Genomic DNA, 17877 nt, shown 5'->3' with positions numbered 1-17877 from the left:
GAAGAAATTGGATCATAAAGTTACAAAAATAGGGACTCATATAAGGAAAACGAAATTTTTTACGCTCCGGTAGAAATAGGGATCGAATTCCTCACTGAAAATCCGCAATAGATGCAGGTCAGTCAACCACCGAAGGAATTTTTGTCATAAAAAAAATAGGGCTTGGTGAGAAAGGGGGAAGAGGTGGAGGGGTGAAATCTCATGAAAAGAAAGAAGGATCAAACATTTGGTCCATATGATGTATCTCTGGGTCCTTACGACTTTTATCGAGATGAAATTCTCTTCTTTCTTTTTTTTTTTTTAAGCGCGGACTTTCTTCTGACGTGTTATAAAACGCAAAGTCGCAATGCGAACACATTTTATTGGCTGACTTCCCGATCCCTAATCTTGGGTTGGTCGATATATGTATACATCTTCTTGTGTCTCTGGTTTCCGGTATGTCAACTTGCCGCCGACTGGGAAAATAAGATGTTTGTAAGAAAAAAAAAATGGAAAAAAAAAATTTATCCCTCGTAAATTGTGATCAAGTTTTTGAAATTTTCGTGAAACTATCTTCACGTACGTTTGAGAGTTTAATAAGGAATATAACGTAAATACGAGAGAGAGAGAGAGAGGATAAATCCTTTTTAGATCGAGCCGACATTGGTTGAGGCGAAACCAGTTGCTCTTGCGGGAAGATTGAATGCCGACTCGGATGACGTTCTATACGGGAATTAGTTAACCTTCCGTCAAATCGATTCGAGACGTTGTAAATTTTTACTCTTTTTCGAATTGAATTACCTTAATGTATTACATATATTGCCTTGGCAAAAGGATAAAAATGAATAACGAATTTTTATTCGTGTTTATTCGAAAGGGAAAATTAAAATTACAAATTTGTTTCTAAGGAAAAGATCGAAGAGAAAAAAAAATAAGTGAGACAAAAAAAAAATTTAGAATTTTAAAGAAAAAAAATGTTGCACATAATTTTTTTTTAACTTCAAATTAAAAAACTATTTTATAATTTATAATATTGTCAAATATTTTTAATTTTTAATGTTTATATTATAAATTAACTCTCCGTATTATTTCATTCATTCTATTCGCAGTTTGAAGTTAGTTTCTGTGTATGTATTTGTTTTTATTTTCTTTCAAAAATATTGTTTGACAAATCGAGAATATTTGAAATAAATTTCTTAATTTCAATTGTTTTAATAAAATTCAGTTTTTTAAAAATAAAGGAAAACAATGTTTATAAATTATATTTGTCAATTAGAAAATTTAATTGAAAATGAAACTGAAAATCTTTGAATTTTTAGAAAATAAAGGAAAAATTTTTATTGAACAAAATTTTCTGTTAAATTTATTTACGAATATCTTTAATTGTAAAATTATTCGAAAACAATAATTTCTTTTTTAAATATTCTAAACATTTAATTATTATTATTTTTCCATAGAAATTAAGATTTTCAAAAATTTCAAATTCAAACCTTTTTGATAATAGTCAACTTTAAAAATATTGTTATAAAACATGAAGATAACAATTACTCCGAGTCTTCGACTCGGAGTCATCGATTTTTTCATGTTTTATAACAAATTAACTAAAATTTAAACTAAAATTCATCTTCGAATCAATTTCTATTAGAAAATTCTACTAAAATTCAATTGGGTATTTAAATACATAAATAACAATTTATTGAATAATTGCATGTTTCTTAAAATTTAATTCTGATTAAAAAAAAATTTATTAACAAATTTTTAAATAATTGAATTCTTTTGACGAATTTCAGTAAAACTTTTTAGAATAATTTTATTTTTTGAGAAATTTGTTAAAAATTATATTAAAAAAAAAATAAATAATTGAAATTCTGACAAGAATTTTATTCAAATTTTTGAAAATAATTGTAATTTCGGAGAAAAATGTTATTATTTATAAAGATAATTGAAATTTTGACGAGAATTTTTGTAAATTTTTAAACATAATTGTATTTCTACGAAGAATTTTATTAAAATTTTTAAAAATAATTTTATTCTTTTAAGAAATTTAATTAAAAATATATTGATAATAATACTAAAATTCTAATAAATAAATTGTAGCAAAGGTTTTTTAAAAAATTGAATTCTTTTGAGTAATTTTTATAAAATTTTTTAAAATAGTTACTTTTTTCAAGGAATTTGATTAAAATTGTATTAAAAAATAAAAATAATTGAAATTCTGCGATGAGTTTTATTATTTCTGAAAATAATTGAATTATTGAGAAGAAACTTTTAAAAAAAAAATTGTGAACATTTTAATTCCTGGAAAATTTTTATTATTTATTAAAATAATTTCATGTTTAAGTACAATTTTTTTGAAATTGATTTTAAATAATTGAATTCTTTTGGTCAATTGGAATTTTGTGATAAGGATTTTATTACTTTTGAAAATAATTGAATTTCTGCAAATTAGCAAAAAGTAATTTTAGAAGATTTTGAATTATTAAAATTTTTCAAAACTCTAATTTTGTTAAAATTTTTAATTAAATTCATTCAACATTGAAATTTTATGAAATTTCAAATTGAAACCTTTTGCATTAAAAATACTTATGAAAATTGTAAACGCAACTCGTTTAAAATTGAATTAATTTAAAAATATTTATTAATATTATTATTAATATTATTTAATATTTTAATTTTTGTCTCCAAGTAGAATAAGTAGTTTTTAGTCAGACATTTTGCCTTTTATAGCAAAATAAATAAAAATTTTCGTCAGTCATAACAGTTTAATTTTTTAATATAAGTAGAACAAATTTAATTCACTCAGACAGATCTTATTAAAACGAAATTAGAGAAATTTTATTATTTATTTTCTTTGCTTCTATTTATTTCTATGTATTGTCACTTATTTTATCTATGTTGTAATTTTTTTTTAATTTATTGAAATGAAAATGTATATTTAATTTATTAAAATCTATTTTATTTTATTCAAGTAGAAAAGAACGTGTTAAGTTAGACATAAATATAAATAAACTCAATAAATTCAATATACATTGATACGAAAAATACTTTACTTTTGTTTCTCAGTAGTAAAATCTAGTTTAGTCAGACATAAGAGCGATAATATTTTATTTTTCATTTCGAAGTAGAAATAGTCGGTTTTTGGTCAGACAGCTGGTCTTCCATTGACGATAAGTCAACTAAAATCATACAATTATTGATTGTACTAAAATTAATTTATTTAAGTTAGGATTAAAATAAAATATTCGAATTAAGTAAAAAAAATCTTATTTTCAGGCTTTACTGAAGTAGAAAATTCCGATTTCGTCAGACATTCACAAAAAAGAATTTGAAAGATAACTAAATTACGATAAATGCGAGTAATAAGGAGAAAAATTATTACTATTAATTATTATAAAAGTCTCAGACAAAACTATCAGATTTTTCTCAAAACTACTGCTTATATATCTCAAAGACAGATATATCATTTTACTTTCAGGAGAAGTTATTTAGTCGTATAATATTTAATTACGCGAGAGAAGTTCCAAGGGGATATATTTCTCGCATCAGTTGCTTTTAGTGAATTTAAAGTAATTACAAAAATGCATATTTACATATTTTTTTTGTTTTTTTCTACTCTCTATACATTTTTCCCCTTTATACTTTATTACATTCTCTGTTAATTTTTCCACCACTGTTCTATTTGAATCCATTTTTATACAACTCTTCATTTCTATTTCTATTGTCTCGAACTGCAAAATTTCAGTGTATTTTTTTCGAATATATTTTTTTTATTAACTTTTAATTAAATACTTTTTTTATTAACTATTTAATAATTAGAATTTTACTCATTTAATGTTTGGCCTTTCATAAATTTTCACATTATTATTAACTTAATTACATTTTATTTATTATTTAATATTTATTTAACTATTAAATTTTTAATGTTTATTTTACGATCGACTATATTTTAGTTTTTTAGTCAATTATTTAATTAAATTACACTTTAATTATTGTAATTGACGATTAATATTAATAAACAGGAGAGAGTAGATGAGAATTTTTTTTAAGATTTGAAAAATTAGATAAAAAAAAAATTTGTTAAGTTATCTTTTTTTTATTTTTGAAATATCGAAAAATAAATTTTCATAAGCAAAATGCCGAAACACCTGCGCCTTGCAAAAAAAAAAATTGAGCGCAACAAGATGAAAGCAAATTATGTAACATTTTTATTTTATTTCGAAAATACGGCAACATGGAAGCTATGAAATTTATAGCTTTTAACGAAATCGATTGACCTAGTTTAAAATTTTATAGGCCGAACTATAACAAAATTATATGAGTTTCAAATTTTGAACACTTGCTTTTATACTCGTCGAATTTTTATTTTATAAATAAATTACTTAATGCAACTATTTTGCAAATTATATCGCTTTTACAACTTTCACTTTGTTTTTTTAATAAATCGTTATCATTGATTTTTCATCATTTTCATCTCCTTTTTCTTCTTCTACTTATTATTTTATTCTTTATTTATTTTATCTGTTATTTATTTATCTATTTATTTATTTTTTTTATTTTCTCTCTTATTCGTCACTTATTTATTTACCTATTATTTATAATTTTATAAAAACTGTTTGGAAATTAGTTTCAAATATTAAATTCTGATTCAGATTTCAGAATAATAAATTCAATTGTTATTCTCCCAAAATTTAACAAAACTGTGAAGTATTAAAAAAACAAAAAATAATAGACATATAATAACATAAAAATATAAAATTATAAAAAGAATATATAATTAATAATAATTAGTAAAAAATATTGTTTTATTGCAAAAAAAAAAAACCTGTTGAGCTGTCTTCTGAAAAAAATTCGCCATTTTCGTGGCAAGTACACTAAACTTGCCAGTTATTTAACCTTGAAAATGATAAATTTCGTGCGAAAAGAAGAAGAAAAAAAAAGTTGTGAAGGTTTCGCTCTAACACGGATATTTTACAGGAGGGTGAAAAAGCGGAACTTAAGAACCGGTAGCAAAGAGAAAGAGAGAGAAAGAGAAAGATGAGAGAAAAGAGGGTGTGCTTATAGGCGAGTATGTAAGTTTACCAAAAGTTCAAAGCAATCTATATAACTAAAACCGTTTTATATATCATTATATATATAATCCTCTATTGAATACATATATATACTTTCCTATTTTCATTCTTTATTAACATAATTTTTTTCTTACTTCTTTCTTATTCGTACTACTTTACTCCTCTTAAAATACACTCTTGAATTAATAATTTAATATGCAAATAATTTTTATTATAGTATATATTATATATTACTTTTATATATAATATATAATATATAGTCACAAATATAGATATTTATATTTGTATAAAACATTATTTGTAAATAAATAAATATATATTTCTCTATATATATATATTTAAATCTTTCTCAAATATTTTAACATCCTCTTTTTTTCATTTCTCTCTCACTTTACTTATTATAATATCAATTTTTTAATTTTAATTTTTTCACTATATAATGGTATTTTTTTCCAATCACATGCATAACTATAATTATATCTGTCGTTACTCTCTTTTGAGCTCAATCATATCTCTTCTGGAAAAATTATTTTTATGTACATTTACTACTTAATTAACTTCTTTCAATTAATTTAATGAAAATTCTTCTTTTTTTTTTGTCTTAAAAATGAGTAGGAAAAAAAATTATGCTGTAATTTTATTAATGTACATGGCTCAAAGGACAGATCGCCTGCTTATTCTGCGACTTGACGCAGAATTTTCTACTCACTTTCTCTTTCTCTTTCTCTCATTGAAAAATCAAATTATTTCGTCTTGAGAACGTTTTGAAATGTTACGAGTATATTTTATACTAAATTTTCTTTTTTGATAAATGACTAAAAGACTAAAATTAAATATGATAAATTATCAGGATTTTTTATCTGGAAAATTGTATATAAAATTTTTATAAAATCTTTTTAAAATTGAAACAGTAAAAACATGTAATATTAAAGAGTAAAATTTTAAAAGTTAAGCATTAAAAAGGAAAATATTTTAAGTCGATATTTGAAATTAAAATGTTTAAAGAAAAATATTTTAGATAAATTTGTATGGAATGTTTTAAACCTTTCTGAAAGTAAAAACGTAAAAGTAGAAAATTAAAGAGTAAACTTTTTAAAGCAAAATATTATGTAGTAAAATGTTTAAAGTTAAATATCAATTGTAAAATTTGTAGATGAAATTTGTATAGAATTTTTATAAAATCTTTTTGAAATTAAAACCTAAGAAGTAAAATGTTTATAGTAAAATATTTTGAGAAATTTGTATGGAATTTTTAAAAAGCCTTTTTGAAATTAAAAACGTAAAAGTAAAAGTAAAATATTAAAGTGTGAAATATTTAAACAAGAAAATTATTGAGTAAAATGTTTCAAGTAAACAATTTTTCTGGTTTGATATTAAATTTTTTTCTTGAAAATAACAATTAAAGATTTAAACAATAAAAAATATTTTTTAATTCTTGGAAAAATTTATTCCGAAAATAATTTTTTACCAAATTCTGTAATTTGAAACATGTGTAAAAATATTTTTTAAATATAAAATATTGCTAAAAAGATAAAAGACGAAATAACAGTAGCGCAGGTTACAGAATAAGAAAATCTCTTTATTCTTATATTTCACTTTACTTTTTTCAATGTCTATTCTATATCATCTGTAATTCTTTCTTCGATATTGAACATCTATATATACATATGATCCGACAACAGAGGATTTAGTGTTAGCGTACTTTTCGATCTTCTGAAATGGATTTCGGAATTTCCATATTCTTTTTTTTTTCTTACTCTTTCTCTCTCTCTTTTCATATTCAATGTATATAGAAAACACAATTACTTTAGTAACTAACGAAAAAAATCTATTTAATCTCATTACCAATAATACTCCCATAAATTTCCTTCAAAAAAAAAATTTAATTCCAAAATAAATTCCATAAATTTTATTAAAAAAATAGAGAAATAATTTATTTCCAAAAATTTGCATATCACTCTTTTCTCGAATCAGAAATTTCTTTCTCTATTTTGCACTATACTACTGCACCTCTTTTTAAATTTTCTCTTTAATAAGAAAAAGAAAGAGTTGAAAAAAAAACTTTTCATTTATACTCTTTTGGTAAAATACATAATTTTTTTTTTTCGTTAAAAATAATATTGTATTATATTAAATAATAAAAGCATGATTAAACGAGTTTTTCTTTTTTAATTACTCGACAAATTGATTAGTTTGCAGTAATTAAAAATTTAATGCACGGAAGTTGGTTTTTTTGCGACTCTGTCGCGTGTGTGAAAAGTAAAATGTTGATCGACAAAATGCTGTGAAATTTAAAAAAAAAATGTAAAAAAAAATTATTATTTAGGAAAGTTGGTGAAATTTAGTTTTTAATTGAAAAAATTCTGTTTGTAGATAAGGCGAATTTTTTACTTTTAATGAAAATTTTTTAAATTATATAACAAAATATGTAGTACCTAGTATTATATTTTAATATGGTATGTTTTTAATTTTTTATACATTATATTATTATATTAGCATTATATTATTATATTAACAGTATATTTTTATACTAACAGTATATTTTTATTCTAACAGTATATTTTTATATATTGACAGCCTACTATTATAAAATTATTATCATTATAATTATCATTCTAACCAGTAGATATTATCATATTATTTTATTAATATTACATTATTCTATATAAATTAGATATTAAATATTTCAAAAATTATCTATTATAATCGAATAAATTTTGCTTTTTTCCTGAATGTATAGTTTTAACAAAGACTTGCACTTTTTTAAAAGTATATTTATTGATCGTGTGCAGCCATAAATTTGGGCCTTATTTCAGCATAAATTTTATAGATCGTGCTGCTATCAATTTTAGGACGCGTCTATCTTTTTACGACCGTCACGGCCGAATTGACCCTTATTTTACGAAAATTCCTCGCAAATGTGTTGGAAACGTGATTTAAATTTTCCCTTTAATTAAATAATGTCGAGAATTTTAAAATTAGTGGAAAAAAGTAGCAAGTAAATAAATTATAAATTAATTGGATATTTAAATATCAAAATAACTGTAAGAGAATAAAATAAAGAAATACTTAACAATAAGAAAACAAAATAATAATAAAATAAATAAAAATAATAAAAACTAATAATAAATAAAAACAGTTAAAATGTTAAAAATAATAATATAATAAAAAAAAATACAGAAATAGAAAAAAATATTAAAAAATACGAAATAATGCCAAAAAAATAATACTGAAATAATTAAAATTAAAAGAAAGACAAAGAATATACACTTAAAATAGAAAAAAATAAAATATAATAAATTGCTTGCAGTAAAAATATAAAATTAAAATAATAACTGTGAAACGACATCAAATAAGATTATCCAAGAGAACAATTTGAAAAATCTCGCGTGCAAGAGAGAAAGAGAGAGAGAAATTCTGCCATTTGTCAGAAAGTAAAATTGGAGCATCACATTGAAATTTCAAACACGGAATTGAAAATTGCCAATGACAATTTTCCAAGATTATAAGGTATGCCTTTTTCTAAACATAAATTTCGCCGAAGCCAGTATTTTTGTTTCAAGCTCATATTTTTAAAGTCCTAAAGAAATTTATAACCCCAAAGGATTTCTCTCTCCGCAGTATAGTGCTCGTTTCTACTATATACTAAAATATAATAAACGAAAAAAGTTGCACTGAAACAAGTTATTATTTCCTAAGTCAGACGGATTTTTATTGAAACAAAAACACCTAAAAAAAAAAAGAAAAAAAAATCTTCTTTTTGTGAAAAAATAACAAATTTTCTCCATAAAAAATTTCTCCTTAATCCTTTCTTTATTTATTTATTTATCTGTTTTTATTTTTAACAGAAATGCTAAATAATTTTTTTTTAAATTAAAACAAAAAGGATTTTTTCAAAAATATAAGTTTATTTTTAATTATAACAAAAATATTCTTTTCTATCTTTATTTCTTACTTATTTGTTTATTTATCTCATTGTTTAAAACAAAAACATTATAAATATATTTTTTTTAAATTATAACAAAAAAGAATTTTTTTAATAAAACTCTATTTTTAATTATAACCAAAAACATTATTTACAAATTTATCTTTATCAGCAAAAAATTTTTTACAGGAAAAACAACAAATTTTGTTTGATTTAAAATTTTAAATAAAAGATTTCTGATTTAATTTTTTTTCAAGAATTTTTTTGATTTAAATTTGTTTTCAATTGAAACAATAAAGAATTTTTTTTATTAAAAAATTTATTTTTAATTATAACAAAAATATTAATTATAAATTTTCCTTTAATTACAGCAAAAGACAGGAATAATTTCTTCTAGCGAAAGAACAACAAATTTTGTTCCATTTAAACAAAAAATGTTGTTTTAAACATTTTACATTTCTTTTTAATTTAATTAAAAACTTTTTTTTTTCTTTTTAAATTAAAACAAAATAAAATTTTTTTGATATATAAATTTGTCTTTAATTCAACAAAAAATATAAATTGATGTTTATTTGAAATAAAACATTACACAAATTTATTTTAGAGGAAAAAAAATTCTTTGTATTTAAACAAAAAATTTCTTTTCGATGGAAGCAGAAATCAAATAAAAATTTTCTCTAAAATTAAAATAAAAACTTGTTTTAAATATATAAATTTCCTTCTAATTGAAACAAAAATTTGAAAATAAGAAGACAAATTTATATATATATAAATATAAATTTCTTTTTAATTGAAATAAAAATTAGTTTTAACTAAAAAATTTCCTTCCAATTAAAACGAAAATTTTTCTCTTATAAAAATATATCTCCTTTTTAATTGAACCAAAAATAAATTTTATTTAAATGTAAATTTCTTTTAAATTTAAAAAAAAAATTCTTTTTGTCTCGAAGACTATTTATATAGAGAGTACGTTATCCTCTTTTTTCTCTCCTCTCTATATACATATATATATCTATCTATATGCTATACATCTTGTGTTCCCTCAACGAAACGGTCTTTCATTTTAAAAGGGGATTTCATCCGCGGAACGAGGTTCGCTATCGCCTCTGCTTGAAGCGATAGCTTTACGCGGGAAAGTGTGCACTTGAATCTGCCTCCGGGGTTACTTGGGATTTTCAAGGGGAAACTCCTGACGTGGTGTAGTATCAAGCTTTGGAAAATCCTCGAATCCTCGCGTCTTATGAATTCTTTCACCTTTGCTCTTCACCAGTAACTTTATCGCTTTTTCTTACTCTCCCATAGCCTCTTTGATGCCATACCAGGTCGTCTTCTTATTTGTGCGCACCACTGTTTTTCCAAGACTTTAATTAAAATCGCCTGAAATTTAAATATTTACCCGGTTTATTAAATTTTTCGTTCTTTTTTTTCCCTCTTTTTTCCTCTTTTTCCCTTTTTTTCCTTTTTGATAATATTTTATTTATATCCCTCCAGCAAATATTACGATAAATGTGAATTTCTTTTTTTTTTTGTTAAAAAATAATTCAATATAATCTATTAGTATTATTAAAAATTAATAATCGAAATATAATATTTTCATAATTTTTGTATTATCTTTATTTATTAAATAAAGATCGTAGATTTAATTGTCAAAATTTCGTTTACTCCATTTTTTATTTTTATTTATTTTCAATTTCATTTACTTCTTTATTTATTTGGAAGATAATTGTATTTTATTTGGTTTATTTTTTTTGAATAAATAGGAATTGATTGGAATTTAAATTTAAAAAAAAAGTTTATTTCCTTTCTTTGCAAAATACAAAATTTTATAATTAAAAATTATTTTCAATAATCCGAACTGACAATATTTACCTACAATATTTTAATTTATTTTGAAAATAATTTTGTTTTTATTTGTTTTAATTTGTTTTAAGGAAGTCATATAAAAATTTACTTGGTTCATTTGGAAAATTAAATAAAGAATAGAAACAATATTTGAAAAATTAAAAAAACATTATCGATAAATTGAAATGAAATAATATTTTCTATATTGAAATTTTTTGCATTGAAAATTCCGTCTGTTGTGCCTTGGCTATGAAAAAAAAAGTTATCGGAGAGAAAACGAAAATAAAAATTCTCTTGGGGAGAAAGTGTTTTTAGAAATTATTTCTCCTGCGAAAAAAAAATCAATCTGTTTCTTTTAATCTTTCGAACTCGACTTTTATTGAAGTTGACATCTGCTCTAATTTGAATCCTTTTATATTCAAAAGCACTTTAAATTTGAAAGCGCTTTCAACTGCTGCTACTACTACCACCACTACTACTACTCCTGCTGCAACTATTACTACTACTCAAATATCAAAGCTATTGAACTTGAAAGCTATCATAACTCTATGTAGCTTATTTTATTCTCTCTTGTTTATTTCGACTCATTTTTTTTTATTTTATCCATTTTTTTACAATGCACTTTCAAAGAAAAAAAAATGACACATTTTTACATTTCAAAAAAAAAGAGTGACGAACCAACAAAAAAAAATGTTGAAATGTATTTCAATTGACGAAAGTAAAATCGATTAAAAGAATTATTTGTTAAAAGCGAGAGAGAGAGAGTGAGTAATTAAATTTTAATATTTATATTAATCAGGATAATTGTTTTCAGAGGTGTCAATTTTTTACTATTGTTCTGGTTTTTATTTTTGTATTCACTTTTTTTATTATTTTAAAATTTAAAGTAAAAATTTAATGAGAAAGTGATGTAACTAGAAAAAATAATGTATTTCATTCACAACGGAAATCGAATAAAACGATTATTTATTGACAGTATTTAAATTTTAAATATTCATAATAATCGGAAAATTTTTTCCCCAATTTTTCAATTTTTATTATCATTTCAGTTTTTATTTATAAATTTACACTATTTTTTGAGATTTTATTTATTTAATTTAGTTGAAAATAAAATAACTATTAACAAGTTCAAAAAATCGGTTTACATCTTACTTACTTTTTTTAAATAAAATTAGAAGTTTTAAAAATAATAGAATTTCAAATTTTTTATTTCAAATTTTTGTTGAAAACACTCAAAAAATTCAATTTTGGAGAAATTACAAATAATTGCAGAAATTCAATTATTTAAAAAAAATAAATAAATAAATAAAATTCTTCTTATAAAATTCAACTATGTTCAAAATTGGAGAAAAATTCTCGTAAAAATCCCAGTTATCTTTATAAATAACAAAATTCTTTACCAAAGTTCAATTATTTTCATAAATGTCAAAAAAATTCTAGTCCTAATTTCAATTATTTTCAAAAATTTTCCTAATTTCAATTATTTTCAATATCTACTATTTTAATAAAATTTACCAAAAATAATTCAATTATTTAAAAAAATGTTAATAAAATTGTATGCAAACATTTAATTATTTTTATAAATAATAAAAATTTCACAGGAATTCAATTACTTTTATGAATAATAAAATTTTTTTAAGAAATTCAATTATTTTCATAAAAAATAATTTAAAATTCTAGAAAATAATAATCAAATTAAAATGATAAAAAAAATGTTGATGAAGTTACAATAACAATATTCTTTAAATATAAAATAATGATTTTATCTCTCGGTCATCTTTAATTATTAGAAAACATGAAAAAATCAATAACTCCGAGTCTTCGACTCGGAGCACTCGATATCTTCATGTTTTATAACAATACTTTTATAACTTGTTTAATTTAAAAAAGGTTTGAATTTGAAATTTTTGAATTAACTAATTAATTTTCCTGTGGAAAATCCTGTTCCAAAAATAAGATTAAAATTAGAAATTGTGCAAATATTTTTCTTCTTTTTCTAAAACAAAATAATAATTTTGTTAAAAAAATTGTAATTCATAAACAAAAAGAATGCAAAATAAATAAATTTTTTATTCCTTAATCACAGTTGTTTAACAATTTTTTGATTTTGTTTAGAAGTAAAGAACAAAAATCTGCATAATTTCAATTTGACAAAACATATAATATTTGACAAAATTTTAGTCTTTTAATGAAAATAAGTGAAAAAAATTCTAATGATTTCTTTTTGTCATTACAATTTTGAATTAATTATAAAATAAAAATAAATAAAACATAATAATATATAATACAATCTATCTAAAGTTTACAAAAAACAAAAGTATAAACAAAAGAGTATAAACTTCAAAGTGTGAAGGACAGAAAAAGTAAATTAATGAAAGAACATTCAAATTATTATATGTAGTTAATTAATTATTTTGTGCCTCAGTAGTAAAATCAAATTTAGTCAGACATTTTAATAACAATATTTTATTTCATATCATTAGTAGAAATAGGCGATTTTTCGTCAGACAGTTCGACTTCCGTTGACAAAGTACCTGTATTAAAATCTGAAATTGGTCAGACTAAAAATAATTTATATAAATTTAAGTTAAAAAAAATTTTAATTAAGTAGAAAAACCATATTTTTTGACACAGACAATTAACTAAATTTTTCTTTCAAGTAGAACAGTTCTAATTGATCAGACATTTAAACTTTAAAACTTTGAAAACAAGAAATGTTTTAAACCTAATATTCTTAGACGACAATGAAGTAAAAAATTGCTGAAGTAGAAAAATCCGATTTGGTCAGACATTGCTAATTGGATTTTTTATTGTAACAAACATGAAAGGGATTAATAAATAAATTTTAAAAAAAATTAAAAGTAGCAATTAAAAATTAAAATTAAATTTACTGCTTAAATTTGGAAAAAACAATTATTTTCCAAATTTTAGTAGTTAATTTCGGTTTATTCAGACAGATAGGTCTCAACTTAGTAATTTAAGTAGAAAATTTTAATTTAGTCAGACTTGAAGGCCTCTAACAAAGTGTCGTTTTTTGATAGTTCAGTTCAATTTTACAAAGTAGAAAAATCATATTTTAATCAGGATACTAATATTTGAGTGACAATAAAAAAAATATATAAAATACAAAATTTATTTCATTTAATCGGACATTGCTAATATTGTATTTTTCTCATTTAAGTAGAAAAATTAAATTTAGTCAGACACGAAAACCTCTAACAGAGTTTGGTTCTTTGATAGTTAAATTCAATTTAAGTAGAAAAATACCATTTTAGTCAGACATTGCTCATTATACAACAATAAAAAAAATACACAAAAAATATCGTTTGGAAAAATGAAAAAAATATTAAAACAAAAGAAACTTATAAAATTTCCCTCGAAAATAAAAAAAAATTCACAAACTATGATTAATTCCTCAACGATATGATATAGCAACAATAAACAAAATCTAATTTGAAAAAAGGAAGATTAATTTTTCACGAGCGAAAGAAAGATATAAAAGTAATTGCGCGTTCGAGAGAATAGAGAGAGAAAGAGAGAGAATGGTTGTCATTACTTGAGGTTGAATGTTTTTCGGAAAAGCTTTTGAAAGAAAGGAAATTTCCTCTTTCCCTGAGGTAAGTTTATGGGGCGTCGTCTCGCGGACAGTTTTCCACAACGACTTTTCATCCCCCCCCATGCGACGCAATTACACGAGGCGATGGAGAATAGCGAACACAAAAAGGAGTGCGGGTGAAAGTTAAAGTTTTCAGAGTGTGCAAGCGAGAGAAAGTCGTGTGAGCAGGATGAGAGTATAGAGGATGAGGAGCGATTTTACCAGTCGCGTTTACACCCAAAGTCTACTACTTTAGAGTATAAGCCCCGTAGGATCGTAAACTCGACGCTCATGGGTACCAAAAAACCTCTTCGACATTTGTGTGTCCGATATCGTGAGAGCTTCTTCTCCATCTCCTTCTCTCTTTCTCGCTTGGCAATCTGATATCTTCTCTTGAAAACCAGCTTTAACCTCATTTTCAAAAACTCGAAGGAAATGAAGGAGATATATATATAAGAGGGAAGGGGTGAGGAGAGGGGGAACCCTCTTATGATTACAAAAATCTATTTACTCACTTATATATATACATATACACATGAAAAATATTTTTGCATCTACTTTCGCAGAAATTCCTCAATTTACGAGCAATATATATTTTCTGAATTTCATTTTTTTTTCCATCCCCTTTAAAAGACGTTATGGAATTTTTATCGGGAATTTTCAAAAATATTTTTATTCGGAAAAAAAAGAATTTTTTTGTTTTCATTCCAATTTTTTCTATGCACGCAAAATATTTATTTTATTTATGTGAAAACTGCTTTGAAGGAAATTTATCAAATTGATTCAATTACGAAATTTGTTTCCTTCAATTTTCCCCTGCCAGTGAAAATGTTTATTTTATTATTATAAGGTTTTATTTTTTTCCATTCAAATTGTAAAATTTTTGAAGGTGGAAATTTATCAGCTATACAATAATCAATTTCTTATCACAAATTACTAATAATAATACTTTTATTTCTTTTATTTTTAATTTTTAAAAGATTTCTAAAGATTCTTTGTTTTTATTTATTTTTTTATTTACTACTAATTTTTTCTAGAAGTCGAGAAATAACTGATTTTTATTTTCTACGAAGCGAATAAAGCGTTAAAAAAATAAAAAGAATTAATTAATAAAAAAGAATAAAAATACAAAGCTTCCTTTATGAGGAAGCAAAATACAAAAAAGAAAATTATTGAAAATTTTATTTTTTACTAGATTTTCATTATTTATAAAAGAAAACATTTTCAATAAAATAGAGAAAAAAAATCGATATCTAATTGAAAAATTTGATTCCGTTCACGACAATTGAATTAATCGTTATATATTTATTTACACGTCAAACATAAACCGCAATTGGCGAAATAGAAGAAAGAGCAAACAACAACAAAAAAAAACAGAAAAAAAATGTGCGGATAAAAAAAAGGTTTTTCCTGAAATCGTCGTTTTACAATATTCATCAAATTTTTATCTTCAATCTATTCGACACGTTGAAAGCACGTTCAGCGAAAATGTGATTGACGTCAAACGAAAATGGCCATTATGATTGCAATAACTGACAGATATGAATGTGTGAAAGCATTCAGTTACAATCTTCTTTTAATCAGCTGCCCCCCCTCCCTTCTCTCTCCCACCAGGCCTATCGCCTTCAAAAAAAAGCTTTAAAATCGACTTTTCTACTCTCGATATTTTTTTTTATCACTGATAACTCTTCAAGTCTTTTTTATTGAAATTTATATCACACCTCAATAAAATATTTCTTTTCTTCGAATTATTTAAAAATAAATTTTGCATGTCCAGAATTTTTAAAATTTCTTGTTTTAGTAAATATTCGATTTAAAAAAAAAATATTAATATATTATAATTATGCACGAGAATTTTTTGAAGAATTATTTTTTCTGCTTTTGAAAAATGGATGAATTATTTTGAATTTTTAAAAATATTTGTCTACGTTGTAAAGATAATATTATTATTAGCAATAGGATAATAATAATAATAATAATAATAATAATAATAATAATAATAATAATAATAATAATAATAATAATAATAATAATAATAATAATAATAATAAATTAAAAGTTAAAATAATATTAATAATTTAATAATATAATAAGTATAAAAAATTGTATTCGCAGTAAAAATTTAAAAACTGAAAGAAATATTTCTTTTAAAATTAATTATCATCATTCTTGCGATTCGTTATTTTGCGATTATGATAATAAATAAAAATGTGAAAATAGCGAAAATTATGATTATAATTAAAATTATTTGTTGATTTTCAGCGAACGCAAAACCGTTGACTTTCGACGAGGTCTACAATCAAAGCAGTCCGACCAACTGTACCGTTTATTGTGGGGGTTTGACCAATGGTCTAACAGAGGAGCTTATGACGAAAACATTCTCGCCATTTGGCACCATTCAAGAAATCCGTGTTTTCAAGGACAAAGGATACGCATTCATTAGGTAAGTCATTTAATTAACTAATAATTAATTAAGAATATTAATTAAGTAGAATTTAATAAAACTTCTATCTTCAATTTCTTTTTTCCTACTTTCTATGATTTTTAATTTTTAATTCAATTTTTTAGTAAATTAACATTTTTAGTGAAGAAAGGAAATTTAATACAACCGTAAAGAAATAATCTTTATTTTTAATTCTTTTTATTTAAATTATTTATTGAAATTTTTATTTAATAGTAATTATACAATATGTTTTGTTAAAACAGCAAAAAAATAAAATTATTTATTTTCTCGATAATTCGAAGAATTAAATTTCAATTTCCACAATCAGGAATAATATTTTCAAGTCAATATTTAAAATGATAATAATATTAATAATAAAAATCTTTCCTACCACGACATTTAATTAAATGTGACAATTTACTGTTAAAAATTATATCTTCGATAAATTATTGAATTTTAACTGAAATTTGTCACATTAGGAAGAAAAAGGGAAAGAGAAGAGAGAGAGAGGAAAAAGAGAGAAGGGAGAGAGAGAGAGAGAGTGCATTAAATAAAACAAATTGCAAAACTGATGAATTGTTATCGAACAATTTATTGGTAAAAGTAATTATGTCTGACTAGACGTTGACCTGTTTCAGAATTTTATTAAAATTGACACGATAAAATTCATTAATTTCAAATAAACATATTAACGATTGTTTGAGAATTACAATATTACTGGAAGTTTATTTGTCAAGCGATTAAATGTCGGATTAAACTTTATATTGACTTGCACTACTTCAATTTAACGTGTCTAATAATAATTGATCATTTTAGAGACAAATGTCCATTAACTTTAATTAATACTATATACACGATTAGTTGTGTATACAATAATCTAATAATTTTCATGACTGTATCGATGTCAAACTATTTGTTGAGTTGTACTACTTAAACTGTAATTAACGCTACAGCGTTTATATCAATACTTCGGAAGTAATAGTATTAATTTTTAATCCACACAAAGTGGATTCTATATAGTTTC

The 17877-nt window shown here is 22.7% G+C and overlaps 1 protein-coding gene across 8 annotated transcripts in view; it reads left to right on the top strand.

The window, feature by feature from the left end:
- The window catches only part of LOC122501065 (nucleolysin TIAR-like), a 503799-nt gene that overhangs the window by 429613 nt on the left and 56309 nt on the right, over positions 1–17877 (top strand). For all 8 annotated transcript variants that reach the window (XM_043610312.1, XM_043610310.1, XM_043610308.1 and 5 more), the window contains one exon: positions 16673–16853. In XM_043610312.1, coding sequence (XP_043466247.1) covers positions 16673–16853 — 181 coding nt within the window. The remainder of the gene's footprint in view (positions 1–16672; positions 16854–17877) is intronic.

Source organism: Leptopilina heterotoma, unplaced genomic scaffold (genome assembly GCF_015476425.1).
Source record: "Leptopilina heterotoma isolate Lh14 unplaced genomic scaffold, ASM1547642v1 Lhet_199, whole genome shotgun sequence".
NCBI classification, from domain to species: Eukaryota; Metazoa; Arthropoda; class Insecta; order Hymenoptera; family Figitidae; genus Leptopilina; species Leptopilina heterotoma.
This window is presented reverse-complemented; position numbering and strand designations above follow the sequence as displayed.